The following is a 26216-nucleotide window of genomic DNA, read 5'->3' as shown; positions in this document are numbered from 1 at the left end:
AGTAGACAAATGGAACAGAATTGAAGACCCTGAGATGAACCCACACACCTATGGTCACTTGATCTTTGGACAAGGGAGCAAAAACCATCCAGTGGAAAAAAGACAGCATTTTCAACAAATGGTGCTGGCACAACTGGGGGTTATCATGTAGAAGAATTGGAATTGTTCCATTCCTATCTCCTTGTACTAAGGTCAAATCTAAGTGGATTAAGGAACTCCACATAAAACCAGAGACACTGAAACTTATAGAGGAGAAAGTAGGGAAAAGCCTCGAAGATATGGGTACAGGGGAAAAATTCCTGAATAGAAGAGCAAACGCTTGTGCTGTAAGATCATGAATCGATAAATGTGACCTCATAAAGTTGCAAAGCTTTTGCAAGGCAAAAGACACTGTCAATAAGACAAAAAGACCACCAACATATTGGGAAAGGATCTTTACCTATCTTAAATCAGATAGGGGACTAATATCCAATATATATAAAGAACTCAAGAAGGTGGACTCCAGAAAATCAAATAACCACATTAAAAATGGGGCTCAGAACTGAACAAAGAATTCTCACTTGAGGAATACCGAATGGCAGAGAAGCACCTGAAAAAATATTGTACATCCTTAATCATCAGGGAAATGAAAATCAAAACAACTCTGAGATTCTACCTCACACCAGACAGAATGGCTAAGATCAAAAATTCAGGTGACAGCAGATGTTGGCGAGGATGTGGAGAAAGAGGAACACTCCTCCATTGTTGGTGAGATTGCAAGCTTGTACAACCTCTCTGGAAATCAGTTTGGCGGTTCCTCAGAAAATTGGACATAATAATACCAGAGGATCCAGCAATACCTCTCCTGGGCATATATCCAGAAGATGTTCCAACTGGTAAGAAGGACACAAGCTCCACTATGTTCATAGCAGCCTCATTTATAATAACCAGAAGCTGGAAAGAACCCAGGTGCCCCTCAACAGAGGAATGGATACAGAAAATGTGCTACATTTACACAAAGGAGTACTACTCAGCTATTAAAAGAAATGAATTTATGAAATTTCTAGGCAAATGGATGGACCTGGAGGGCATTATTCTGAGTGAGGTAACTCAATTACAAAGGAACTCACAGAATATGTACTCAATGATAAGTGGATATTAGCCCAAAACTTAGGATACCCAAGATATAAGATACAATTTGTTAAATGCATGAAACTCAAGAAGAATGTAGACCAAAGTGTGGACACTGTTCCCCTTCTTAGAATTGGGAACAAAACACCCATGGAAAGAGTTACAGAGATAAAGTTTGGGGCTGTGACGAAAGGATGGACCATATAAAGACTGCCATATCCAGGGATCCATCCCATTATCAGTTTCCAAACGCTGACACCATTGCATACACTAGCAAGCTTTTTGCTGAAAGGACCCAGATATAGCTGTCTCTTGTGAGACAATGCTGGTGCCTAGCAAACACAGAAGTGGATGCTCACAGTCAGCTAGTGGATGGATCACAGGGCCCCCAATGGAGGAGCTAGAGAAAGTACCCAAGGAGCTAAAGGTATCTGCAACCCTATAGGTAGAACAACATTATGAACTAACCAGTACCCCAGAGCTCTTGACTCTAGCTGCATATGTATCAAAAGATGGCCTAGTCGGCCATCACTGGAAAGAGAGGCCCATTGGACTTGCAAACTTTATATGCCCCAGTACAGGGGAACTCCAGGGCCAAAAAGTGGGCTTGGGTGCATAGGGAAGTGGGGGGGGGGAGTGTATTGGGGACTTTTCGGTTAGCATTGGAAATGTAAATGAGGAAAATACCTAACAAAAAATTAAATATATTTCTGCCTTAAAGGATATCCTAGACTTATGGAAAATAACATAGTCAATGGGAAACACATGTCAGTATTGTATCTTAGGGAGAATAGAATTAAAGAACTTTTATATCTTATTGTTTAAGTATAGAAATAATCTATATAAAAATACCCAGATAATTTGAATAGTGACTCTCCTGTTTGAAATAAATAAAAATCACCAACAATCACCTGAAAATATATGTACCACCAGTAATTATTAGAAATATTTAAATAAAAACCAAAGTGAAACTCAATTTCACATTGATTGGAGGGGTTGCTATAAAATGGTAACTGCTGGATCCTGTGCCTCAGTGCTCCATAACCAAATACCACTGGGTGAGAGACAGAGTCTCAGGAGTGTGGACATGCCTGTGAGGACAGGTAAGACCAGCACTTCTGCTTAAATCCTGGCCCAAAAAGGACCTTCCCAGAGCTATCAGGACACAGGAACCTAGGAACAGCCAGGGACAGGATCCTTCCTATTTCATTCTGCACCACAGTGCTGACCCTGTGCCACAGATGTCCATTCCCAAATTCTTCCCAGAGACAACTGATGTCCCAGGAGTTCTGACACATCGACTTTAGGAGGGCAAGCCACAGACATACACAGCAAGAAAAGCTAACACCAGAGATAACCAGATGGCTAGAGGCAAGACCAAGAATGTAAGCAACAGAAACCAAGGCTATTTAGCATTATCAGAACCCACTTCTCCCATCACAGTGAGCCCTGGATACCCAACCCCTCCAGAATAGCAAGACTCTGATTTAAAATCACATCTTATGATGATAGAGGACTTTAAGAAGCACATAAATAACACCATTAAAGAAATTCAGGAGAACACAAATAAACAGCTTGAAGCCTTTAAAGAGGAAACAGAAAAGTCCCTTAAAGAATTGCAGGACAACACAACCAAACTTGTGAAGGATTTGAGCAAAACCATCCTGGATCTAAAAATGGAAATAGAAACAAAACAATCACAAAAGGAGACAACTCTGGAGATAAAAAACCTAGAAAAGAGATCAGGATTCACAGACGGAAGCATCACCAACGGAATGCAAGAGATTAAAAGAGAGAATCTCAGGTGCAGAAGATAACATAGAAAACATTAACAAAACAGTCAAAGTAAATGCAAAATGCAAAAATTCTAACCTAAAACATGCAGGAAGTCGAGGACACAATGAGAGGACCAAAGGATGTCTTCTGTATGTAAGTATAATAGGTATAGAAGAGAGTGACGATTCTCAACATAAAGGGCCATTAAATATCTTCAACAAAATGATAGAAGAAAACTTCCCAAACCTAAAGAAAGAGATGTCCATAAATGTATGAGAACCCTACAGAATTCCAAATAGATTGGACCAAAAAAGAAATTCCTCCCATCACATAAAAGTCAAAACACCAAATACAAAAAAAATCAAAGAAAGGCTATCATAAGCAGTAATGGAAAAAGGTCAAGTAACATATAAAGGCAGACCTATCAGAATTACACTTGACTTTTCAACAGAGACTATGAAAGCCAGAAGATCCTGGGCAGATGTCATACAAACCCTAAGAGAACACAAATGCCAGCCCAGGCTACTATACCCAGCAAAATTCTCAACAACCATAGATGGAGAAATCAAGATATTCCATAACAAAACCAAATTTACACAATATCTATCCACAAATCCAGCCCAACAAAGCTTAATAGATGGAAAATGCCAACAAAAGGAGGGAAACTACACCCTAGAAAAAGCAAGAAAGAACTCTTTCAACAAATCCAAAAGAAGATAGCCACACAAACATAAAAATAACTTAAAAAATAAGGGGAAGCAACAATCACTATTCCTTAATATCTCTTAACATCAATGGACTCAATTCCCCACTAATAGACTAAAAGACTGGATACATAAGCAGGACCCAACATTTTCCTGCATACGTGAAATGCACCTCAGGGACAAAGACAGAGACTACTTCAGAGTAAAGATCTATAAAACAATTCTCCAAGAAAATGGCCCCTAGATACAAGCTGGAGTAACCATTCTAATATCGAATAAAAGCAACTTTCAAACAAAAGTTATCAAAAGGATAAGGAATCACACTTCATACTCATCAAAGAAAAAATCCATCAAGAAGAATTCTCAATTCTGAACATCTATGCTCCAAATGTAAGGTCACTCACATTCATAAAAGTAACTTTACTAAAGCTCAAAGCATTCACTGCACCTAACACAATAATAGTGGGAGACTTCAACACCCCACTCTCATCAATGAACAGGTCATGGAAACAGAAACTAAACAGAGACATGGTGAAACTAATGGAAATTACGGACAAATGGATCTATCAGACATCTATAGAATATTTCATCCTAAAACAAAAGAATATACCCTCTTCTCAACACCTCATTGTAGCTTCTTCAAAATTGACCATATAATCAGTCACATAAGTTTCAACCAATCCAAGAAGAATGAAATAATCCCATGTATCCTATCAGGTCACTACAGACTAAGGCTGGTCTTCAATAGTAACAGAAAAAATGAAACCCATATACACATGGAAGCTGAACAATGCAGTACTTGGTCAAGGAAGACATAAAGAAAGAAATTAAAGACTTTAAATTTTAATGAAATAATGGTACATCATAAGCAAATTTTTGGAATACAATGAAAACAGTGCTAACAAAAAAATTCAAAACTTTGAGTCCCTCAAAAAGAAATTGGATAGTTCATAATGTTGTTCCACCTATAGGGTTGCAGCTCTTTTTAGCTCCTTGGGTACTTTCTCTAGCTCCTCCATTGGGGGCTCTGTGATCTATCTGATAGCTGACTGTGAGCATTCACTTCTGTGTTTGCTAGGCCCCGGCATAGTCTCACAAGAGACTCTTGACTCTAGCTGCATATGTATCAAAAGATGGCCTAGTCGGCCATCACTGGAAAGAGAGGCCCATTGGACTTGCAAACTTTATATGCCCCAGTACAGGGGAATGCCAGCGCCAAAAAGGGGGAGTGGGTGGGTAGGGGAGTGGGGGGGAGGGTATGGGGGACTTTTCGGATAGCATTGAAAATGTAAATGAGGAAAATACCTAATAAAATATTTTTAAAAAAACAAAGTTTAAAAGAAAAAAGAAAAAAAGAAACTGGAGAGAGCATACAATAGCAGCTTAACATAGCACCTGATAGCTGTAGAACAAAAAGAAGCAAATACACACAAGAGGAGTAGATGGCAGGAAATAATCAAACTCAGGGCTGAAACCAACCAAATAGAAATAAAAGAACTACACAAAGAATCAACAAACCAGGCCCTGGTTCTTTGAGAAAATCAACAAGATAGATAAACTCTTAGCCACACTAACTAGACAGGAACAGTATCCAAATTAACAAAATCAGAAATGAAAAAGAAGACATAACAACAATATCTGAGGAAATCCAAAAAGTCATCAGGTCCTGCTACAAAAGCCTATACTCAACAAAACTGGAAAATCTGGACAGAATGGACAATTTTCTAGACAGATATCAAATACCATAGTTAAATCAGGATTAGATAAACAATCTAAACAGTCACATAACCCCTAAAATATAAAAGCAGTCATTAAATGTCTCCCAATCAAAAAATGTCCAGGACCAGATGGGTTTAGTGCAGAATTCTATCAATCCTTCTAAAAATACCTAGTACTGTTCAAATTATTCCACAAAACAGAAACAGAGGGAACACTACCTAATTTGTTCTATGAAGCCAAAGTATGCTTGTACCCAAACCATACAAAGACCCAACAAAGAAAGAGAACTTCAGACAAATTTTCTTCATGAATGTCAATGCAAAAATACTCAAAAAATTCTTGCAAACCTGTTCCAAGAACACATCAAAATGATTATCCATCATGATCAAGTAGGCTCCATCCCAGGAATGCAGGGATATTTCCATATATGGAAATCTATCAATTTAATCCACTACTTAAACAAACTCAAAGAGAAAAGAAAACACATGATCATTCCATTAGATGCTTAGAAAGCATTTGACAAAATTCGACATCCCTTCATTGTAAAAGCTTTGGAAAGATTAGGAATTCAGGCCTATACTTAAATATAGTAAAAGCAATATACAGCAATCTAGTAGCCCACATCAAACTAAATGGAGAGAATCTTGAAGCACTCCCACTAAAATCAGGGACTTTTTACAAGGCTGATTACTATCTCCCTACCTGTTCAATTTAGTACCCAAAGTCCTAGTTAGTCAACAAAAGGAGGTCAAAGGGATACAAATTTGAAAAGAAGTCATAATATCACTATTTGCAGATGATATGATAATATACATAAGTGACCCCAAAAATTCCACCTGAAAACTCCTATACCTGAGACTCAACTTCAGCAAAGTTGCTAGGTATACAATTAACTCATGTTGGGAGCATCCCTGTTTGAATGTTAACTGCCTTGTCAGCCATAAGTGCTTCCTTACAAAGTCTTGGCCTTAGTGGAAAAGTACTGGCTTACTTGAGATTTCTGTGGGAAAAAGTTGAGACCTCTATGGGAAAGTATTAACCCCAGTTAAGAACAAATAGCTATAGATGTTGTGGACAGGTAGGTACCTAGCAACCCATTCTGTTCTGTTTCTCTTGCTAAACTTTTTACCTAGCCAATATCCTGCTTTTGGGAACAAGTGCATTCTTCCAGAAAGAAAGTGATTCTGTGTCATCCCCTCCCCATACCCTGCTTCTGTGGGCATTAAAAACCTGCCTGGGAATAATAAAATTTTGACAGCTTGATCAATCAGACTTGCTGTCTATCCTTGTGTTTCTTGCCCTTCATTCTCTCCACAGGAGGTTCCTCAGACGCTGTTCAACTTTCCTGCTGGCCAGGACAAACTCAAAAAAAAAATCAGCATCTTTCTCTAACCCAGGGATAAACAGTCTGAGAAAGAAATTAGGGAAACAACAGCCTTCACAAAAAGTCACAAATAATATTATGTACCTTGGTGTGACTCTAACTAAGCTAGAGGAAGATGGGTATGACGAGAAATCAAGTCTCCAAAGAAACAATTTGAAGAAGACCTCAGAAGATGGGGTCTTCCAAGCTCATGGATTGGCAGGATTAATACAGTAAAATTGTCCATCTTGCCAAAAGCAATCTACATATTCAATGCAATCCCCATCAAAATTGCAAGTCAATTCTTCATAGAGTTAGAAAGAACAATTAGCAAATTCATTTGGAATAACAAAAAATCCAGTATAGTGAAAAACTATTCTCAACAATAAAAGAACTTATTGGGGAATCACCATCCCTGATCTCAAGCTGTAATACAGAGCAAAATTGATAAAAATCTGCATGGTTTTGGTACAAGGACAGGCAAGATGATCAATGGAATAGAATTAAAGACTCAGAAATGAATCCAGGCGTCTATGGTCACTTGATCTTTGACATAGGAGCTAAAACCATTCAGTGGAAAAAAGAAAGCATTTTCAATAAATGGTCCTGGCTCAACTGGTGGTCTACATTTAGAAGAATGCAAATTCACCCACTCTTGTCTCCCTTTTCAAAGCTCATGTACAAGTAGATTAAGGACCTCCACATAAAATCATATACACTGAATCTAATAGAAGAGAAAGTGAGGGAAAGCCTCGAACACATGGGCACAGGGGAAACTCTCCTGAACAGAACACCAATGGCTTATGCTCTAGATAAAGAATTGACAAATGGGGCCTCATAATTTTGCAAAGCTTCTGTAAGGCAAAAGACACTGTCAATAAAACAAAATGGCAACCAACAAATTGGGAAAAGATTTGTACCAACTCTACATCTGATAGAGGGCTAATATCGAATATATACAAAGAACTCAAGAAGTTAGATGCCAGAAAAGCAAATAACCCTTTTAAAAATGGGGAACAGAGCTAAACAGAAAATTCTCAACTGAGGAAACTCAAATGACCGATAAGCACCTAAAGAATTGTTCAACATCCTCAGTCATCAGGTTAATGCAAATTGAAGCAACTTTGAGTTTCCACCTCACACCAGACAGAATGGCTAATATCTAAAACAGGTGACAGAAGATGATGGCAAGGATGTGGAGAATGAGGCACACGCCTCGATTTCTGGTGGGATTACAATCTGGTACAACCACTTTGGAAATCATTCTGGTGGTTCCTCAGAATATTGGACATAGCTGAGAACCCAGCTATAACACTCCTGGGCATATACCTAGAAGATGCTCCAACGTGTATGTAATAAGGACATATGATCCACTGTATTTGAGCAGCCTTATTTATAATAGCCAGAAACTGGAAACAACCCAGATGTCCTTCAACAGAGGAATAGAAACAGAAAAGGTGGTACATTTACACAACAGAATACTATTCAGCTATTAAAAACAATGACTTCATTAAATTTGCATGCAAATGGATGGAACTTGAAAATATCCTGAGTGAAGTAATTCTGTCACCAAAGAACACACAGGGTATGCACTCACTGATAAGCGGATATTAGTCCAATATTTTGAAATACCGAAGATTCAATTTACAGATGGTATGAAGCCCAAGAAGAAGGAAGACCAAAATATGGATGGATCAATGCTTCTTAGAAGGGGGAAGAAAATACTCACAGGAGGAAATATGGAGACAAAGTGTGGAGCAGAGACTGAAGGAAATGTCATCCAGAGATTACCCCACTTGAGGATCCATCTTTTATACAGTCATCAAACCTGGATGCTATCGTGGATGTCGGAAAGTCCTTGCTAATGGGAGCCTGATATGGCTGTCTCTTGTGAGGCCCTGTCAGAGACGGACAAATACAGAGGTTGGACTGAGTGTGAGGTCCCAAATAGAGGAGTTAGAGAAGGGACTGAAGGAGTTGAGGGGGTTTGCAGCCTTATGTGGCAAGCAACAGTGCCCCATAAACAACTGGCCAGACTTCCCAGGGTTCCTGGGGACTTGACCACCAACCAAAGAGTACACATTGAGGGACCCATGGCTCTGGCCACATACGTGGCTGAAGATGGCCTTTCTGGATATCAGTGAGAGGAGAGGCTCTTGGGCCTGAGGGTTTTCGATGCCCTAGTATAGGGGAATGCTAGGGAAGAAAGATAGGAGTAGGTGGTGCGGGAGCATCCTCATAGAGGCAGCGTAGTGGAGACGGGATAGGGGGTTTCCACAGGGGAGACTTGGAAAATGAAAAACATTTGAATTTTAAATAAATAAAATATCCAACAAAAACGTTTTAAAAAATTAATAAAAGTGAAGAAGAAAAAAATGGCAACTGCTGGAAAAGATGTGAGTAAATTATTCATATTACTGGTGGGGTTTTAAAATAGCACAAAATTTTCAGAAAACAGAGATTTCTTTAAAAAGGTAAAGCAAACAGTTATCACATGTCCAAGGAACTTTAATACTTGAGAAACATTTACAAGACTAGAAAACACACTGACACAATGTCATACAAAAGACTCTGGACTAGCACTGCTTGTAACATGCAATGCTGGATGGAATGGACTGCCCCTTAATTGTTTTCTTCTAAGTCTGCAGCTGGCTATGTCCTGTAACACAAAAGCATTCCCATTCTGGACCAATTCTGTATTTTTGTAGAAAAGCTTCAGCATATCTAGAGATTGGTATTGTTAAAGTCAAACTCAGAGGTGGTAGTATATTAGTTTCTATAAAATAGGGTTTATATATTTAGCAAATCTTTTTTAGTTTTTTCTCTATTAACAATGGCTGCCTAAACATGAGCTGAATAAGGAAACCGATAATAGACATGTCAAGTGGACTGAGGAAAGCCATGAGGCTTCAACTCTACACAAAGAACCAGGACAGTTAATTAAGAAATGCTGACTGGGAGAAATAGTTTGCCCCAGAGAAGACCACATCAATTCTTATAATGATTTAATTATAGATTATGTAATATAAAATTGTGTTATAACAAAAATGTATTTTAATTTTAAAATTATAAACACATAAATGGATATATTATATTATAATATTTATAAATAAAGCATTCTTTTAAAGGTAATGAGCTTCATGTTCACATAGTTCTGTGTCTCATGACACACATGTGTTTGAAATGTAATTCCTTAGAGAAGACTACACTGAACATCAAATGTTCAACCCTGAAAACACAGATACAAGTAACATTGCACAGAGTAGTCAGGTTGTATTTATGCATATATATTTATATAGATTAAGATAATATAGCAATAAATGAGAAAAGAAGCCATGAATTTAAGAGGAATTTATTGGAGAACACATTGGATAAACACATTGGAGTGTTTATCTAGCTTTCTTATAGAACACATTGGATAAACACATTGGAGTGTTTATCTAGCTTTCTTATAGAACCCTGGGCTACAGCCCAGAGAAGGTCCTCTACAAGGTGGGCTGTGCCTTCACACACTTATCATCTAGCAAACAATCTTTCATAGACCTTGCTACAGGTCAATTTTTCCAAGGTAAATTTTTCAACTCAATTGAGTTTTCTTCTTCCCAAATGACTCTAGAATGTGTTAAATTGATAGTAAGAATTAACTGGACTCTACCCTGTATAAACTGAACACATAAATACATCACTATTAAAGCACACCTTTTCCATCTTTGTCCTCAAAATCTCAGGTTAATATCATAATATGAAATATTACATAAATTTTAAATTCTCCCAGACTATAAATAATTTAACACTTTAAAATCCAAGATCTCATTAACAGTTCAAAGTTTTCTAACTATAGGCTCCTGAAAAAAAATTAATATGTGCTTTCTTATTTTAAAGGTGAAGAATTGAGGCATAGAAACAATTATACTTAAGCAAACCCACATTCCACAAATATAAATCTTCTGGCTCAGTGTTCAACATCTGGAACCCATTCATGCTTTCAGTGCAAGAAAAACATCAGTCATCCAACTTCTCCAGCTGTGCATCCACAGAACACATGGCTTTAAAGAAAATCAGTCCAGGAACTCAAGGAGGAACCTAAAAGAGTCCCCTAAATTAGGTGTTACAGAATCCTTCTTTGTAAAACTCAGTCTATTTATTTAAAATTATTTCTTTTTTGAGATTATATACAATATATATATATATATATATATATATATATATATATATATATATATATATATATCATGACAACATCTCATAATGTGTATATCTCATGATAATCACGAGATTATCCTGAAGATCATCTGACATTCTGATGTTAAAAGATTTCATGAGAAATGAAAGTTAGGCCCTCACCTTTGCTCTATGGAGAGACTTCCATCCCAGTACACATCTCATCAAGTACTCCTTAAATGAAATATATCTTCATGTTGTTGGAGAGAGTAATCTAAAATAAAATCTTCTGACTCATTTTTATTCTTGAAATCAGAACAGAAACTTTATGTTCTGAGCATTTTCTGTTACTATTATAAATCCAATATCATGACTCCCCTCAAGTCTTCCAAAGGCAATTACAAGACTAATATCATTTTCACAGAGAATTTTGAAATATAGCAGCCATCGTAAACATGTATAGAAGGAAACTCCCGAAGGATTTTTTTCCTACTGGGATGAGAAGCTCACAGGAAAATGTGATTAGTATTTCTGGTATTGTGCTTAGGTTAATACTTTCATTTTGCTTCCCCTGAGCATAATTCTTTGTGTTTGCAAATAGTATTAATTATTGTCTTTAGATCCAGATACTGAATTCTCATGGCATGATTGTAAGATGACTCCATGCAACTTCCCATCTGAAGATAATCTCTGAAGTATATGAGGTCATTTTCACTGCTTGTCTTCTGCCCCTGTTTAATTTAGTTTTCTGAAATAAATAATAATTTGGAATCATTATAAAATATTTTCTTTTATATCCTTCTATATTATTTCAAGTGTAATATGAATTTCATAGAAGAGAATGGAGACAAACATATTTTTAACCTTAGTAAATTTGACAATAAATACTGTTTGCAGAAACAGAGGGAAAATTAGTATTGTAGTTGTTTTATTTAATGTATTTTTGATGAAAATAATTTCAATAAAAGTTTAGGGGAAAAATTCAGGAAGTACTGTAGCAAGGAGAAGAAATGGGCCAGGTAATATATAGGGATTGCATAATGGTGACACTTTTCTTTTCTTTTCTTTTCTTTTCTTTTCTTTTCTTTTCTTTTTCTTTTTCTTTTTCTTTTTCTTTTTCTTTTTCTTTTTCTTTTTCTTTTTCTTTTTCTTTTTCTTTTTCTTTTTCTTTTTCTTTTTCTTTTTCTTTTTCTTTTCTTTTCTCTCTCTTTCTCTCTTCCTCTTTCTTTTCTTTCTTTCTTTCTTTCTTTCTTTCTTTCTTTCTTTCTTTCTTTCTCTTCCTTCCTTCCTTCCTTCCTTCCTCTCTCTCTCTCTCTCTCTCTCTCTCTCTCTCTCTCTCTCTTTCTTTCTTTTTTTCTCTCTCTTCTTTTTTTTAAATGTGGAAGTTACAGAACAGCAATGGAATGTTATAAACTAACCCGTCTGGTACTAATCCAGACTAGAAAACAGTATATTTATGGTTATTTTAAGATTTTAATGAATAAAATTTGGGAATATAGCTAATTAATACATATAATTACACATGTATCTCTCTTTATGGAATTAGTATAAACACATGGCTACTTATTTAGCGTGTTCAGTGAACAGACTCAATGACACCAAAGTAGCAATGAGAAAACCCAGTTTTCATGGTTATACTGTGTTTTAAATACTGTTATTCAATAAAAATGTCCACACCCAATAGTACAAATGGTTAATATTACTTCTGGGAGGAAACATAAAAGATATTTAGAACATTTTCAGTGCCAGGTAACAACACAGTGTTCTATTTCTGTGAGTGTATGAAGTGACACAAACATGACTGAAGAGGATTTCCAACTGCCACACCCGAAACTAATTAAACAAAAAGATAAATACAGCAGGTTACAGTTGAATATATATGAAAATAGAAATTAATGTCTCTGAGTCTCCAGTGATTTAATATGTGATTAAACAAATCAATGGAGTTAAGGCACAAATTTATAATACACAGTTCTGAATTGAGTTCTCCTTTCATATAAATGGAGTACAATGTCTTCTTCCTTAAATATGGGTTGCATTTGGTGACTTTCAAAATGTTGTCATGACAACTGTATTTCCCTTTTACATGCTTTTGTGGCCTTCCCATAACAAAAAGAAATAAAACATATATCCTCACTCAAAAGTCATGGGAAAATAAAACTGCCTGATCTACAGTGATATTCTACAAAATACCCACTTAGCATCCTTAACTGTCCACATCCTCACAACTAGAAAGGCAGTTCTACAATTGTAAGCTCCAGAGATGACTGAGATGTCATTAAAACTATCATCAAGTTGAGACCTTAAATGAAATTCTTGAGAAGAGAAAGGAGACATCAAATAAAATGCTAAGATCACCTAAATAAAGCATGAAGTATAGATAACAGTGATATGCCAGTATCAGATATTTCATTATAAGTGAGCTCGTGTGATAACTGGAGAGAAATCAGAACACAAAGGATATAGGCATCTCTGTAATAATCATTCAAATAATTTTGTGTGTAAAAGTATTTTGAAATTAAAACTCAGTATCAAATATTTCCATATTAATCTTAACAAAAACCAAACCATAGCAGCAGTGAAAAAAGAGAAGAAAGCAAGAAGAAATGCACATTGCCTTTACATTTCAGACTCTGATGCTTCATAAGAACTTTATATTTCATGGCTCTCATCTCCTATTGGTAACTGGATCAGAATAGCATTTGAAAATCTCCATCAATTCTTAGGTGTATCACATAACTAAATGCTGACTGATCAATATTCCCAGTCCTGTGGGTGAGGGTGAGATGAGTTTGTTATTCACAGAACAGCTCTCAGGCATTTTAATAAAATTAGTTAGAGCCTGGAACAGCACAGCCCAAGTTCAGGCAGTTATCCTTAATAAGCAAATTAAACAAACAGGAAATTGTGAATAAATACAAATGATCAACCAGTCAATGGGAGCATGTTGGGAAGAAGAATGAAGAGATCAAGTGTGTCTGTCCTTGAGGTCCTAACATGGTTATCTTTCAGTGTAAGGCAGGAGTTATGTTTAACTCAGCAGTCCTACCAGCTGCTGAGTTACCTTTTACTCCAAATTGAAAGTTTTATTTCTGAAGGAAGGTTCAGTGGGATTCAGGAAATATGAAATTCATAAGTCACAGGATGTTAAACAAATTTATAATTTTTCAAATGTCCCTTCACCCTCAAGGTTATGTAAAATAAACAGTAAGAACTGGCATGGGAATGAGATTTAGTCATATCAAGCTAACTGCAAGTCCTCCAGGGAGTTCAAGGAATGTGACTTTCATGAGGGATTGCCAATGATAGTAGGCTTTGTAGTGATACAGCTGCTTTTGAATCATTTATGATCCTATAAGTAACATTTTGTCCATATTACTGTAAGCAAATCCAAGAGACTTTATTAAGCCAGATTTGCGTTGAATGTAGTCTTTGGCCTCTACTTGGAGAGCCTGGTCTCATAGTCGAGGGAAATGTTACACACACAAGACAGTAGGTGTCCAATCAGGGACCAGTGGAATCAGAGATGATTTCTTACAGGGCCCCCATAGAAATAGGTACTGAGATGTACAGCAAGGCTTATATGTGTGAAACAGGAAAGTCTTACAGGACAATCATGATATGGCTACCTTTATCTCTGTGAAGGAATTTTGTGCCTCCTCACTGTGTGAGCATTTCTATGCTCCCTGAGATGGGTGATAATTTAGGAATCCAAGGCCAAGAATTTGTGACTGGAATGTATTGGGGTAGAATGTTTGTGTCTGTGTCTGTGTGTATGTATGTATATATATATATACATATATGATTTTTAATGCTTTGTGTTTGAACATTCATATTATGTAATATGAAGATAAGATGTCTTATTAAATGCATTCTTTAGTGATTTCATACATAAATATAATCCATCTTTATTTCTCTTATCCCCACTTCTTTTCCCCTCACTTTCTTTCCCCAAACACCAGTTACCCCATCATCCTATACTTTCTACCAGACTTCTTTCTGTGATGATGCTTTTATGCTTTATTTTGTATCCAAGAGATTTTAAACAGGGTCACCTAGATAAACTTAGGTGAGAATTATACTTATTAAAAATTTTCAAAACTTTGAGGCTTTAAAGAATCAGAAACAACACAATCATCACTTATTAACTGGAAATAGCTCTAGAGAATAACCGTCTTGGAGATGCTTTAAGAGGAGACAAGTATAATTCTACAGATGCTGCTCCATCTAGGAGGGCATCATTAGGGACGTGATGTATTTTGGGGGGGCTACTTATAGGTACAGGATAGTCTGATATGTACAATTACCTCCCAGAAGCATTAAATCAGTTGTATGATTCTATTTTCAATGAGAAGCAGTGGAATTTATTTAGGTAAGGGAAATGATGGGGATTATTTTTTTTAACAAGTCTCCATCTCTGTCTCTAATTCAGTCTTTTCCTTTGAGAATAAATAGTCTTTTTAAAAAAATATGCCCCAGTACAGGGGAATGCCAGGGCCAAGGGGTGGGGGTGGGTGGGTGGGGGACTGGGGGGGGGAGTGTATTGGGGACTTTTTGGATAGCATTGGAAATGTAATTGAGGAAATTACCTAATTAAAAAAATAAATAAATATAACGCTCGAGAAAAAAAATTATGAGAATGTTTAACAATTTTGACTAATATGTAATTAAACAGAATTTTTTTACATGTTTTGCTTCCTAGGTGCAAATAAATATTTCATGTGTATGCAATAGTAAAATATTGCACTTCTGATCTGCTGTGCTCAGTAACATGCTGGACATATATCTACAAATATTAGAAAATACAGACCCATATAAGAAATTTTATTCTTACATCCAGCCTGCTGTAGAGAATTGTGGGTATGTGTGCATTCTTGTTTAGAGGTGTGTATTTCATCCACTGTGGTTTTTTTATAGGGGGTAGGAGCTATGCTATCACTCATATCATTCCATGGGCTTTAATCCAGTTTTCTACACTTAACAAGAATTAGGAATTATATTTTGCAAATTTTATTTTAATAAAATTATTATTTTGTGGGGTCACCTTGGGCATGAACTCAGCAGAAGGTCTCACAGTCCCTAGAGTACTCTCCACGTCATCTTAGGATCACTGGTGAGTGGAACACAACATCGGTTCCAATCCAATTGCTCGGGGCCTAAGCCTGCAGAGGGAAGCAGAAATCGTGCCTGACCAGGAGCACAGGTCCCTTCCAGTCTGCACCAGCTCCAGGTCACCTTGGGTGTGAACTTGGCAGAAGGTCCCACAGTCCCCAGCACCTTCTGGTGCTTTCCCCAAAATTGACCATATAATTAGTCACAAAACAGGCCTAAACAGATACAAAAACGTTGATTACCCCATGCATTCTATCAGATCACCAGGGACTAAGGTTGATCTTCAATAACAACATAAATAATAGAAAGCCAACATTCTCGTGGAAGCTGAACAATACTCAATGATACCTTGGTCAAGGAAGAAATAAAGAAAGAAATTAAAGACTTTTTAAGTGTTTAATGAAAATGAAGCCACAACATATCCAAACTTATGGGACACAACGAAAGCAGTCCTGAAAGGAAAACTCATAGCTCTGAGTGCCTCCAAAAAGAAACTAGACAGAGAGTACACTAGCAGCTTAAGAGCACACCTAAAAGCTCTAGAAAAAAAAGGAAGCAAATTCACCCAAGAGGAGTAGAGGGCAGGAAATAATCAAACTCAGGGCTGAAATCAACCAAGTAGAAACAAACAAACAAACAAACAAAAAACTATACAAAGAATCAACCAAACCAGGAGCTGTTTTTTTTTGTTTTTGTTTTGTTTTGTTTTGTTTTTGAGAAATTCAACAAGATAGATAAACCCTTAGCCAGACTAACTAGGGGGCACAGGGACAATTTTCTAATTAACAAAAACAGAAATGAAAAGGGAGATATAACAACAGATTCTGAGGAAACCCAAAGCATCATCAGATCCTACTACAAAAGGCTATGATCAACAAAGCTGAAAAACGAGGATGAAATGAACAATTTTGTAGACAGATACCAGGTACCAAAGTTAAATCTGGATCAGATCAACGATCTAAACAGCCCCATATTACCTAAAGAAATAGAAATATTCATTAATAATCTCCCGACCAAAAAAAAAAATCCCAGGACCAGAGGGGTTTAGTGCAGAGTTCTATCAGACCTTCAAAGAAGACCTAATTTCAATTCTCCTCAATCTATTTCACAAAATAGAAACAGAAGGTACTCTAGCCAGTTCATTCTATGACGCCACCATTACTCTGATACGTAAACCACACAAAGACCCAACAAAGAAAGAGAACTTCAGACCGATTTCCCTTATGAATATTGATGCAAAAATACTCAATAAAATCCTCGAAAGCCGAATCCAAGAACACATCAAAATAATCACCCATCATGATCAAGTAGACTTCATCCAGGGTTGCAGGTATGGTTTAATATATGGAAATCCATCAACATAGTCCACTATCTAAACAAACTCAAAGAAGAAAAACCACATGATCATCTTGTCAGATGGTGAGAAAGCATTTGACAAAATCCAACACCCCTTCATGATAAAAGTCTTGGAAAGGTCAGGAATTCAAGGCCCATACCTCAACATAATAAAAGCATCATACAGCATACCTGTAGCCAATATGAAACTAAATGGAGAGAAACTTAAAGCAATCCCACTAAAGTCAGGGACTAGACAAGGCTGCCCACTTTCTCCCTACCTATTCAATTTAGTATTTGAAGTCCTAGCCAGAGCAACTAAACAAAAGGACATAAAGGGGATACAAATGGGAAAGGAAGAAGTCAAAATATCACTATTTGCAGATGATATGATAGTATATATGTGACCCTAAATATTCCACCAGAGAACTCCTAAATATGATAAACACCTTCAGTGCCGTAGCTGGATATAAAATTAACTCAAACAAGTCAATGGCCTTTCTCTACACAAAGGAAAAACAGGCTGAGAAAGAAATTAGGGAAACAACACCCTTCTCAATAGTCACAAATAATATAAAATACCTCAGTGTGACTCTAACTAAGGAAGTGAAAGATCTGTATGATAAGAACTTCAAATCTCTGAAGAAAGAAATCAAAGAAGGTCTCAGAAGATAGAAAGATCTCACATACTCATGGATTGGCAGGATTAATATAGTAAAAATATCCATTTTGATAAAAGCAATCTACAGATTCAATGCAAAACCCAAGAAAATTCCAACTCAATTCTTCACTGGGATAGAAAGGGCAATTTGCAAATTCATCTGGAATAACAAAAAACCTAGAATAGCAAAAATTATTCTCAACAATAAAAGAAACTCTGGGGGAGTCACCATGCCTGACCTCAGGCTGTATTATAGGTCAATTTTGATAAAAATTGCATGGTACTGGTACAACGACAGACCGGAAGATCAATGGAATAGAATTAAAGACTCAGAAATGAAAGCACACACCTGTGATCACTTGATCTTTGACAAAGGAGCTAAAACCATCCAGTGGAAAAAAGACAGCACTTTCACCAAACGATGCTGGCTCAACTGGAGGTTATCATGCAGAAGAATGCGAATTAATTCATTTTTATCTCCTTGTACAAAGCTTAAGTCTAAGTGGATCAAGGTACTCCTCATAAAACCAGAGACTCTGAAACTTATAGAGGAGAAAGTGGGGAAAAGCTTCAAAGATATGGACACAGGGGAAAAATTTCTGAACAGAACAGCAATGGCTTGTGTTGTAAGAATCAACAAATGAGACCTCATAATATTGCAAAACTTTTCTTTTATTGATGACAATAGTTTTTGCTATCCTAGGTTTTTTGTTATTTCAGAGGAAGGCAAAAGACACTGTAAGGCAAAAGACACTGTCAATAAGACAAAAAGGCCACCAACAGATTGGGAAAGGATTTTTACCAATCCTAGATCTGATAGGGGAATAATGCCCAATAAATATAAAATACTCAAGAAGGTGGACTCCAGAAAATCAAATAAACCCATTAAAAATGGGTTACAGAGCTATTATAAGCAAAGAATTCTCAACTGAGGAATATTGAAGGGCTGGGAAGCACCTGACAAAATGTTCAACATCCTTAATTATCAGGGAAATACAAATCAAAACAACCCTGAAATTCCACCTCACACCAGTCAGAACGGGTAAGATCAAAAATTCAGGTAAGAGCAGATGCTGGCAAAGATGTGGAAAAAGAGGAACACTCCTGCAATGGTGGTGGGATTGCAAGCTGGTACAACCACTCTGGAAATCAGTTTGGCGATTTCTCAGAAAATTGGACATAGTACTACCAGAAGATCCAGCAATACCTCTCCTGGGCCTATACCCAGAAGTTGTTCCAACTTGTAAAAAGAACACATGCTCCACTATGTTCATAGCAGTCTTATTTATAATAGCTAGAAGCTGGAAAGAACACAACAGAAAAATAGATACAGAAAATGTGGTACATTTACACAATGGAGCACAACTCAGGTATTAAAAACAATGAATTTATGATATTCTTAGGAAAATGGATGGATTTGCAGGATACCATCTTGAGAGAGGTAACCCAATTACAAAAGAACACCCATGATATGCATTCACCGATATGTGGATATTAACAGAACTTTAGAATACCCAAGATACAATTCGCACAACACATGAACCTCAAGAAGAAGGAAGACCAAAGTGTGGATACTTTGATCCTTCTTAGAATGGGGAACAAAATATCCAGGGAAGGAGTTACAGAGAAAAAGTTGGGAGCAGAGCATGAAGAAATGACTATCCAGAGACTGCCCCACTTGGGGATCTATCACATGAATAACCACCAAACCCAGACACTCGGCAGATACCAACAAGAGCCTACTGATAGGAGCCTGATACAGCTGTCTCCTGTAAGGTTGTGCCAGTGCCTGGCAAATACACCAGTGGATGCTCACAATCATCCATTGGATGTTGCACAAGTTCCCTGTAATGGCTTGTTCTTTTGTGTTATCTTGACACAGGCTGGAGTTATCATGGAGAAAGGAGCTTCAGTTAGGAAAATGCCTCCATGAGATCCAGTTGTAAGGCACTTTCTCAACTAGTGATCAAGGGGGAAAGGCCCCTTGTAGGTGGGACCATCTCTGGGCTGGTAGTCTTGGGTTTTATAAGAGAGCATGCTGAGCAAGCCAGAGGTAGCAAACCAGCAAAGCACATCCTTCCATGGCTTCTGCATCAGCTCCTGATTCCTGACCTGTTTGAGTTCCAGTCCTGCCTCCTTTGGTGATGAACAGCAATGTGTTAGTGTAAGCTGAATAAACCCTTTTACTCCACAACTTGCTCCTTGGTCATGATGTTTGTGTAGGAATAGAAACCATTACTAAGATAAATTGGTACCAGCATAGTGGGGTATTCCTGTGACAACCTGAGCATGTTTTGGGGAAGACTGTGGAAGGACTTTGGAGCTTTGGGCAGAAGATCTATTCAGTGTTAAGAGCTCTGTGGGATGTTGTGTAGGAGCTTGGAAGATAATGTTGAAAACAGTGCAGTTGATGGAGGCCTGGCTTGTGAAGTTTCAGAGGGAAGATTAAAGACTCTTTTCAGGGGCATTGCTATTTTGATTGTGAAGATTCTGTAGTTCTGGTTATCTGGGGCTGAAGAATCAGCTGTGATGAACAAGATACCAGAACTACTAAAGTGAAAACTTTGCATTACTGGGACTATTGATGTTGGTTAGCTGGAGCTAAGAAATTAGCTGGGATTAAGAAGAGACAAGCATCATTGAGGTGAAATTTTCTGGGAAGTCTTTTCTGAGAGCACAGAGGCTGTGTTTCAGAGATAACCAAGGTTTTACTTTGTGCTGCAGCAGGACTTGATAATGTGTAAGCGTCACCCATGTGGTACTAATTTTGAAGACATGATGGAGTCATGCAGAGCAGCTGAGGCTCAGCACTGTGAGAGGCCATGGAAGGCCACTGGTGAAGGTGCAGCCTCCTTTGCAATTGATGGCTCAGGACAGAAGGAGTCATGCAAAGGAGTTGAGGCTTGGCACCATGAAGATAGTCTATGAGAGGCTGTTTATGGGGCATTGGGCTATGCACAGACTGAACCCCGGAATGGTGATAATTCACCTACATGACACAGTAGGTGTTCCCTCATGCTCCTGGAACTCTGGGTCCTGCCTAAGTTACCACCCCCCAGAGCCCCTACAAGAGAAGCATGGCTAGAAATCACGTAGACAATGTCCCAAGCTTCTGACCTTCAGGCTAAACTCCTCCCCATTTACCTAGCAACAGTAAAGTCCATAAAAAGGGCTCGTCAGCCCCACCTTGCTCTTTTACTGGTCTCTCTCCTCACTCTCTCTTACTTCTCACTCTCACCCTCTTACTCCTCTCTCTTTCCTTTGTTCTCTTATCTCTCACTTCTCTCATTCCTCTCTCCTCTCACTCTCTCTCTTACTCTCTAGACTTCTCTTTCTCTCTCTCTTCCTCTCTCTCTCTCCTACCTTCTCTCTTTCCCCCTGCCTCTCTACAACAAAGCTCTAAGACCATAGAATGTCTCTGTTCATCAAGGCCCACTGCGCTTGGAGGATGGGATAGACTTTCTCCTAATAAGCCGTTTCAAATTTCCCGATGGAAGGCCTTCCTGTGCTCCAGTCAAGATCTGCTGTGCTCACTCTCGCCAGTGTGGGAACCTCTCTTCCCTCTTCCCTCTCACCCATAACCCTGGGGCTTTAGAGAGTAGCCCTGGGGCTCCCAGGTTGGGATGCCCCTTGTCCAACCCCCCAGCCCCCCAAGAGTGGGTCAGAGGCTTGGATGCCCACCTGGGGCTGAGTGGAGTCTGGCAGCCCTCCCATGTCCACCTGACCAGAGCATAGGTGGAACTCTGGCGGGGCGTGGCCTTCCCTCTCTTCCCCAGGGCCCCCTTTTAGTTCCCACAGCTGTTGGTGAAGCCTAGTTACAGTGGAAGGCTGTAGTGTTTGGATATGCCCGTATCATAAGATGAACACCAAGGAGAGCAGCAGTAATGGAGTACAGGCAGCTGGAGCCTAGAAGACAAGATGTGTGCTACAAAGGGCAGGGCTTGAGAAGTGACCCAAGCACTTGGAGGAGTGCAGAAGATCATGAGTTGAATCCCAGACATTAGATGGTTGGAGTCTGATTTTGCTTTTGATTGTGACTGTGCCCTGATATATTTTCCCTCTTGAAGAACGAAGGTGTTTTATTTCAGTCCACAGTTAAGAGAAGTTGAATTTTTAAAAGACTTTGAATTTCAAACGATATTAGACATTTTAAAGGGATTGAACTTTTAATATGTCAAGACTGTGGGACTTTTAAAGTTATTTAGTTTTTTTTTTTTTTTCTTGGATTTTTTTTTTTCGAGACAGAGTTTCTCCTTATAGCCCTGGCTGTCCTGGAATTCACTTTGTAGACCAGGCTGGCCTTGAACTCAGAAATCCCCCTGCCTCTGCCTCCTGAGTTCTGGGATTAAAGGCGTGTGCTACCACACTCGGCTAGTTATTTAGATCTTGGGATGAATAAGAAAGTAAGGGTTGAGGCTTAATAGTGATGTGTTTTTGTGTCAAGTTGACAAGGGGTCAATTGTACTGGCTAGTTATGTGTCAACTTGACACAGGCTGGAGTTATCACAGAGAAAGGAGCTGCAGTTGGGAAAATGCCTCCACAAGATTCAGCTTTAAGGCATTTTCTTAATTAGTGATCAAGGGGGGAGGTCCCCTTGTGGGTGGTGCCATCCCTAGGCTTGTAGTCTTGGGTTCTTTAAGAGAGCAAGCTGAGCAATCCAGGGGAGGCAAGCCAGTAAAGAACATCCCTCCATGGCCTCTGCATCAGCTCCTGTTTCCTGACCTGTTTGAGTTTCAGTCCTGACTCCTTTGGTGATGAACAGCAATGTGTTAGTGTAAGCTGAATAAACCCTTTCCTCCCCAACTTGCTTCTTGGTCATGATGTTTGTGCAGGAATAGAAACCCTGACTAAGACAGTACCCAATGAAGGAGCCAGATAAATACTGAGGGAGGTGAAGGGGTCTGAAGCCCCATAAAAGGAGCATTGATATGAACTAACCAGTACTATCAGAGCTCCTTGGAACTATACCATCAATCAAAGAAAACATGTGGTGGAACTTGTGGCTTTAGCTATATTTGTAGCAGAGGATGGCCTAGTCGGTCAATAATGGGAGGAGAGGCCCTTGGTCCTGTGAAGGCTCTATGCTCCAGTATAGCGGAATGCTAGGACCAGGAATGGGAGTGGGAAGGTTGGGGGAGAAGGGGAGGAGTAGGGGATTTTCGTGGGGAAACTAGGAAAGAGGATAACATTTGAAATGTAAATAAAGAAAATATCTAATAAAAGAAAAAATTATTATTTTGGAGATCTCAGTGTCTGAAATCCTTAGAAATATGTTTAGTTACAAGTGCTGATCATATAGAATAGTGAGATGATCAAGAATTTGGACCATAAGTATTTATTCTCGGCTATAAGATAAATATGTCTCAAATAAAAGGAACATTTTTTATAAACACATGAACAGAATCACTCAAAGAAGGCTTTTGAGCATTTGACAAACTGACTAATACAATGCATGCTATGACAAGCAGATGCTTCTCTATATCCCTCTATATATGTTGTCCTTCATAAATCTCATTTGCTAAAACTGTCCTGCCCTCAACAATATATGAAATAAATAGTGATGGCAGTAATTTCATATCATGTCACTCTACTTATCCCTTTTAACTGTTTGCTAGCCCTCTAAATATGAATGTGAGTCTTTTTCACAAGAAAAACTTTCTTTCAAAGAACTTATTTAGAGCAACTTTGACATCCTTATTTCTCAGGCTGTAGATCAAAGGGTTCAGCATGGGCACAACAATGCTATAAAATACAGAAGACACTTTCCCTTGGTCCATAGAGTTGACCGAAGATGGCTGCAAGTACATGAATGCAGTAGACCCAAAGAAGATAGCAACAGCAGAGATGTGTGAGCTGCAGGTGCTGAAGGCTTTGGACCTGCCTTCAGTGGATTTAATCCGGAGGATGCTGGCTATGATGAAGATGTAAGAGCTTAGAATTGTCAGAGTTGGAATCAAGAAGTTAAAAACACTGAAACATAAAAGCACTACTTCATTAATAAAAGTATCAGAACAAGAGAGTTCCAGTAGTGGATAAATATCACAAAAGTAATGATTTATTACATCAGTCTTACAGAAATGCACTCTTAACATGCAGACTGTGTGAGATGTGGCACCAATAAAAGCCATAATATATACTCCAAATATCATCCAGGAACAGACTCGATAGGACATCACAATATTGTAAAGCAAGGGGTTACCGACGGCAACATAGCGGTCATATGCCATTACAGCTAACATGTGACACTCTGCAATAGCAAAAGTAACAAAAAAGTAGAGCTGAGTCATGCATTCAGGATACGAGATGATGTTCTTCACTGTCACAAAGTTCACCAACATTTTGGGAATAATGACAGTGGACTGGCAGAGATCAATGAAGGATAGGCTGCTGAGAAAAACGTACATGGGTGTGTGCAGTTGAGAACTGAATAGTATCAGAGTGATCATGCCCAGATTCCCAGCCACTGTGACCACATAGATTGCTAGAAAGAGGAGGAAGAGGGGCAGCTGCAGCTCTGGTTTGTTTGTTAACCCAGAGAGGATGAACTCAGTCACTTCAGAAAGATTTCCTTTTAACATTTTCTTCTCTGGGTTCTACATAGAAAGAGAATAAATTGAAATAACTATCTAGTGTTTTACAACATAATGAGGTGAGAAACAGAATTCAAACATTCATCTTTAATTTTCTGGCAGATATTCTTATATTTTATCAATATAAGAAATTATACTTCTCAGTACATGTCACTTTAGTTAAAGATAAGTTACTTATGTCTGTGAGTATAATCTTTGTTACAAGAATGTTAGTATTTAATCGAAGGACAATGACTGAGGGGTCAGACACATTCAGTGGAGTCTGCTAAGGAGTGTTCTTGACTTATTTGTCCTTCTCCCAATCACTCTACAGAGAAATATTTTTTTTCTATGTTACAACAAGACCAGCATCCACAAAAAGGCAAAATACCAACATAGCTATCCACAACCGTTGCTATACTTGATGATGGCAACCTAAAACCTTTTCCCATAAGGTAATGAACATTGTTATCAACATTATAACAGAAGCTTATGTTAGGGAATCAGATGAGAACTTGAAATCAAAAGGGATTTAAATTTGAAAGTAAATAGTGAAAATAACTTTACATGTATATGGATTAATTTTTATGCATAAAATTCCAAGAAATCCTTAATAAAATAGTACAGTAATTTATCTAAAAAGCCATCATAGACTGAGAACAAAGATCATTAAAGAAATTGAGAAATGGTAAAACTTTACTTGACATATTATGAAAAATGTTAAAACATTTAGGAATAATTAAAGAAATATAAAACATTGCTCTTGAAATTATCAACATTAGTGACAAAGATAAATCACTATATAGGTGAAAAAACATCCCATCTTCATGTACCATATTATTTAACCTTGTGTAATGGAAATGCTTCCCAAACTTGTCTAAAAGTTCAGTGCAATGTTACTGAAAATCCAAGATACTTTCATCACTAATAACAATATATTGTTCATATAATACCCATAGAAATATAATATGGCTGGGAATGATCAGAACAAACTTGAAGAAGAATATCACTGGAAGTTTCACATTTCCCCATTTGAAAACGTACTAAACATTACAATATTCTCATAATACAGGTGTGCCATGAAATATAAGCAAATTATCAATCTGTATAAACCCTCCATCTAAATGCTCTTAAAGTTATGTATTTCATGTAAATAACACGGAGGAATATTAGTTTTCCGACTAATGGGCAAATAGATGAAATTACATAATAAAATGAATTTCTACTTTTCATAATATAAGACATGGATTCTATCACTTAATATAATAGCTAATATAACAACATTTGAAAAAATACAATAGGAGATCTTCATTCTCGGGAATATTTGATAGTTTCCTGGAATAGTTGGAACAATCAGAAGCTATGACCAAAAAAAAGAATTAATTGGGTATAATTAAAATTAAAAATGATTTCTGCCTTAAAGGACACCATAGATATAAGAAAAATAACATACTTAATGGGAAACAAATCTTAGTATTGTATCTGAGGAAGAACTATTAATAGAATTAAAGAAGTTTTATACTTTAATGTTTAAGAAAACAAAAAATCCAGTTAAAATTGCCAGATAATTTGAATAATGACTCTCCTAGTTGAGATAGATATATCACCAACAACACCTGAAAATATATGGACCATCATTAATTATTAGAAACCTTTAAATAAAAACCAATGTATAGGAAAACTTCACATTGATTGGAGGAGTTGT

The 26216-nt window shown here is 37.6% G+C and overlaps 1 protein-coding gene across 1 annotated transcript; it reads right to left on the bottom strand.

The window, feature by feature from the left end:
• Positions 1–23584: 23584 nt before the first annotated feature.
• Positions 23585–24520, bottom strand: LOC110288356 (olfactory receptor 8G50-like). Its single transcript, XM_021154724.2, has one exon. The coding sequence runs from the start codon at positions 24518–24520 to the stop codon at positions 23585–23587; it is 936 nt and encodes a 311-aa protein (XP_021010383.1).
• Positions 24521–26216: the final 1696 nt, after the last annotated feature.

The sequence above is a fragment of the Mus caroli genome, unplaced genomic scaffold, assembly GCF_978045245.1.
Source record: "Mus caroli unplaced genomic scaffold, Mus_caroli_1 scaffold_11, whole genome shotgun sequence".
Classification (NCBI taxonomy): Eukaryota; Metazoa; Chordata; class Mammalia; order Rodentia; family Muridae; genus Mus; species Mus caroli.
This window is presented reverse-complemented; position numbering and strand designations above follow the sequence as displayed.

What these genes read in the sequence shown, in the direction of transcription:
- LOC110288356 (XM_021154724.2), bottom strand. Translation starts at nt 24,520, where the DNA reads ATGTTAAAAGGAAATCTTTCTGAAGTGACTGAGTTCATCCTCTCTGGG.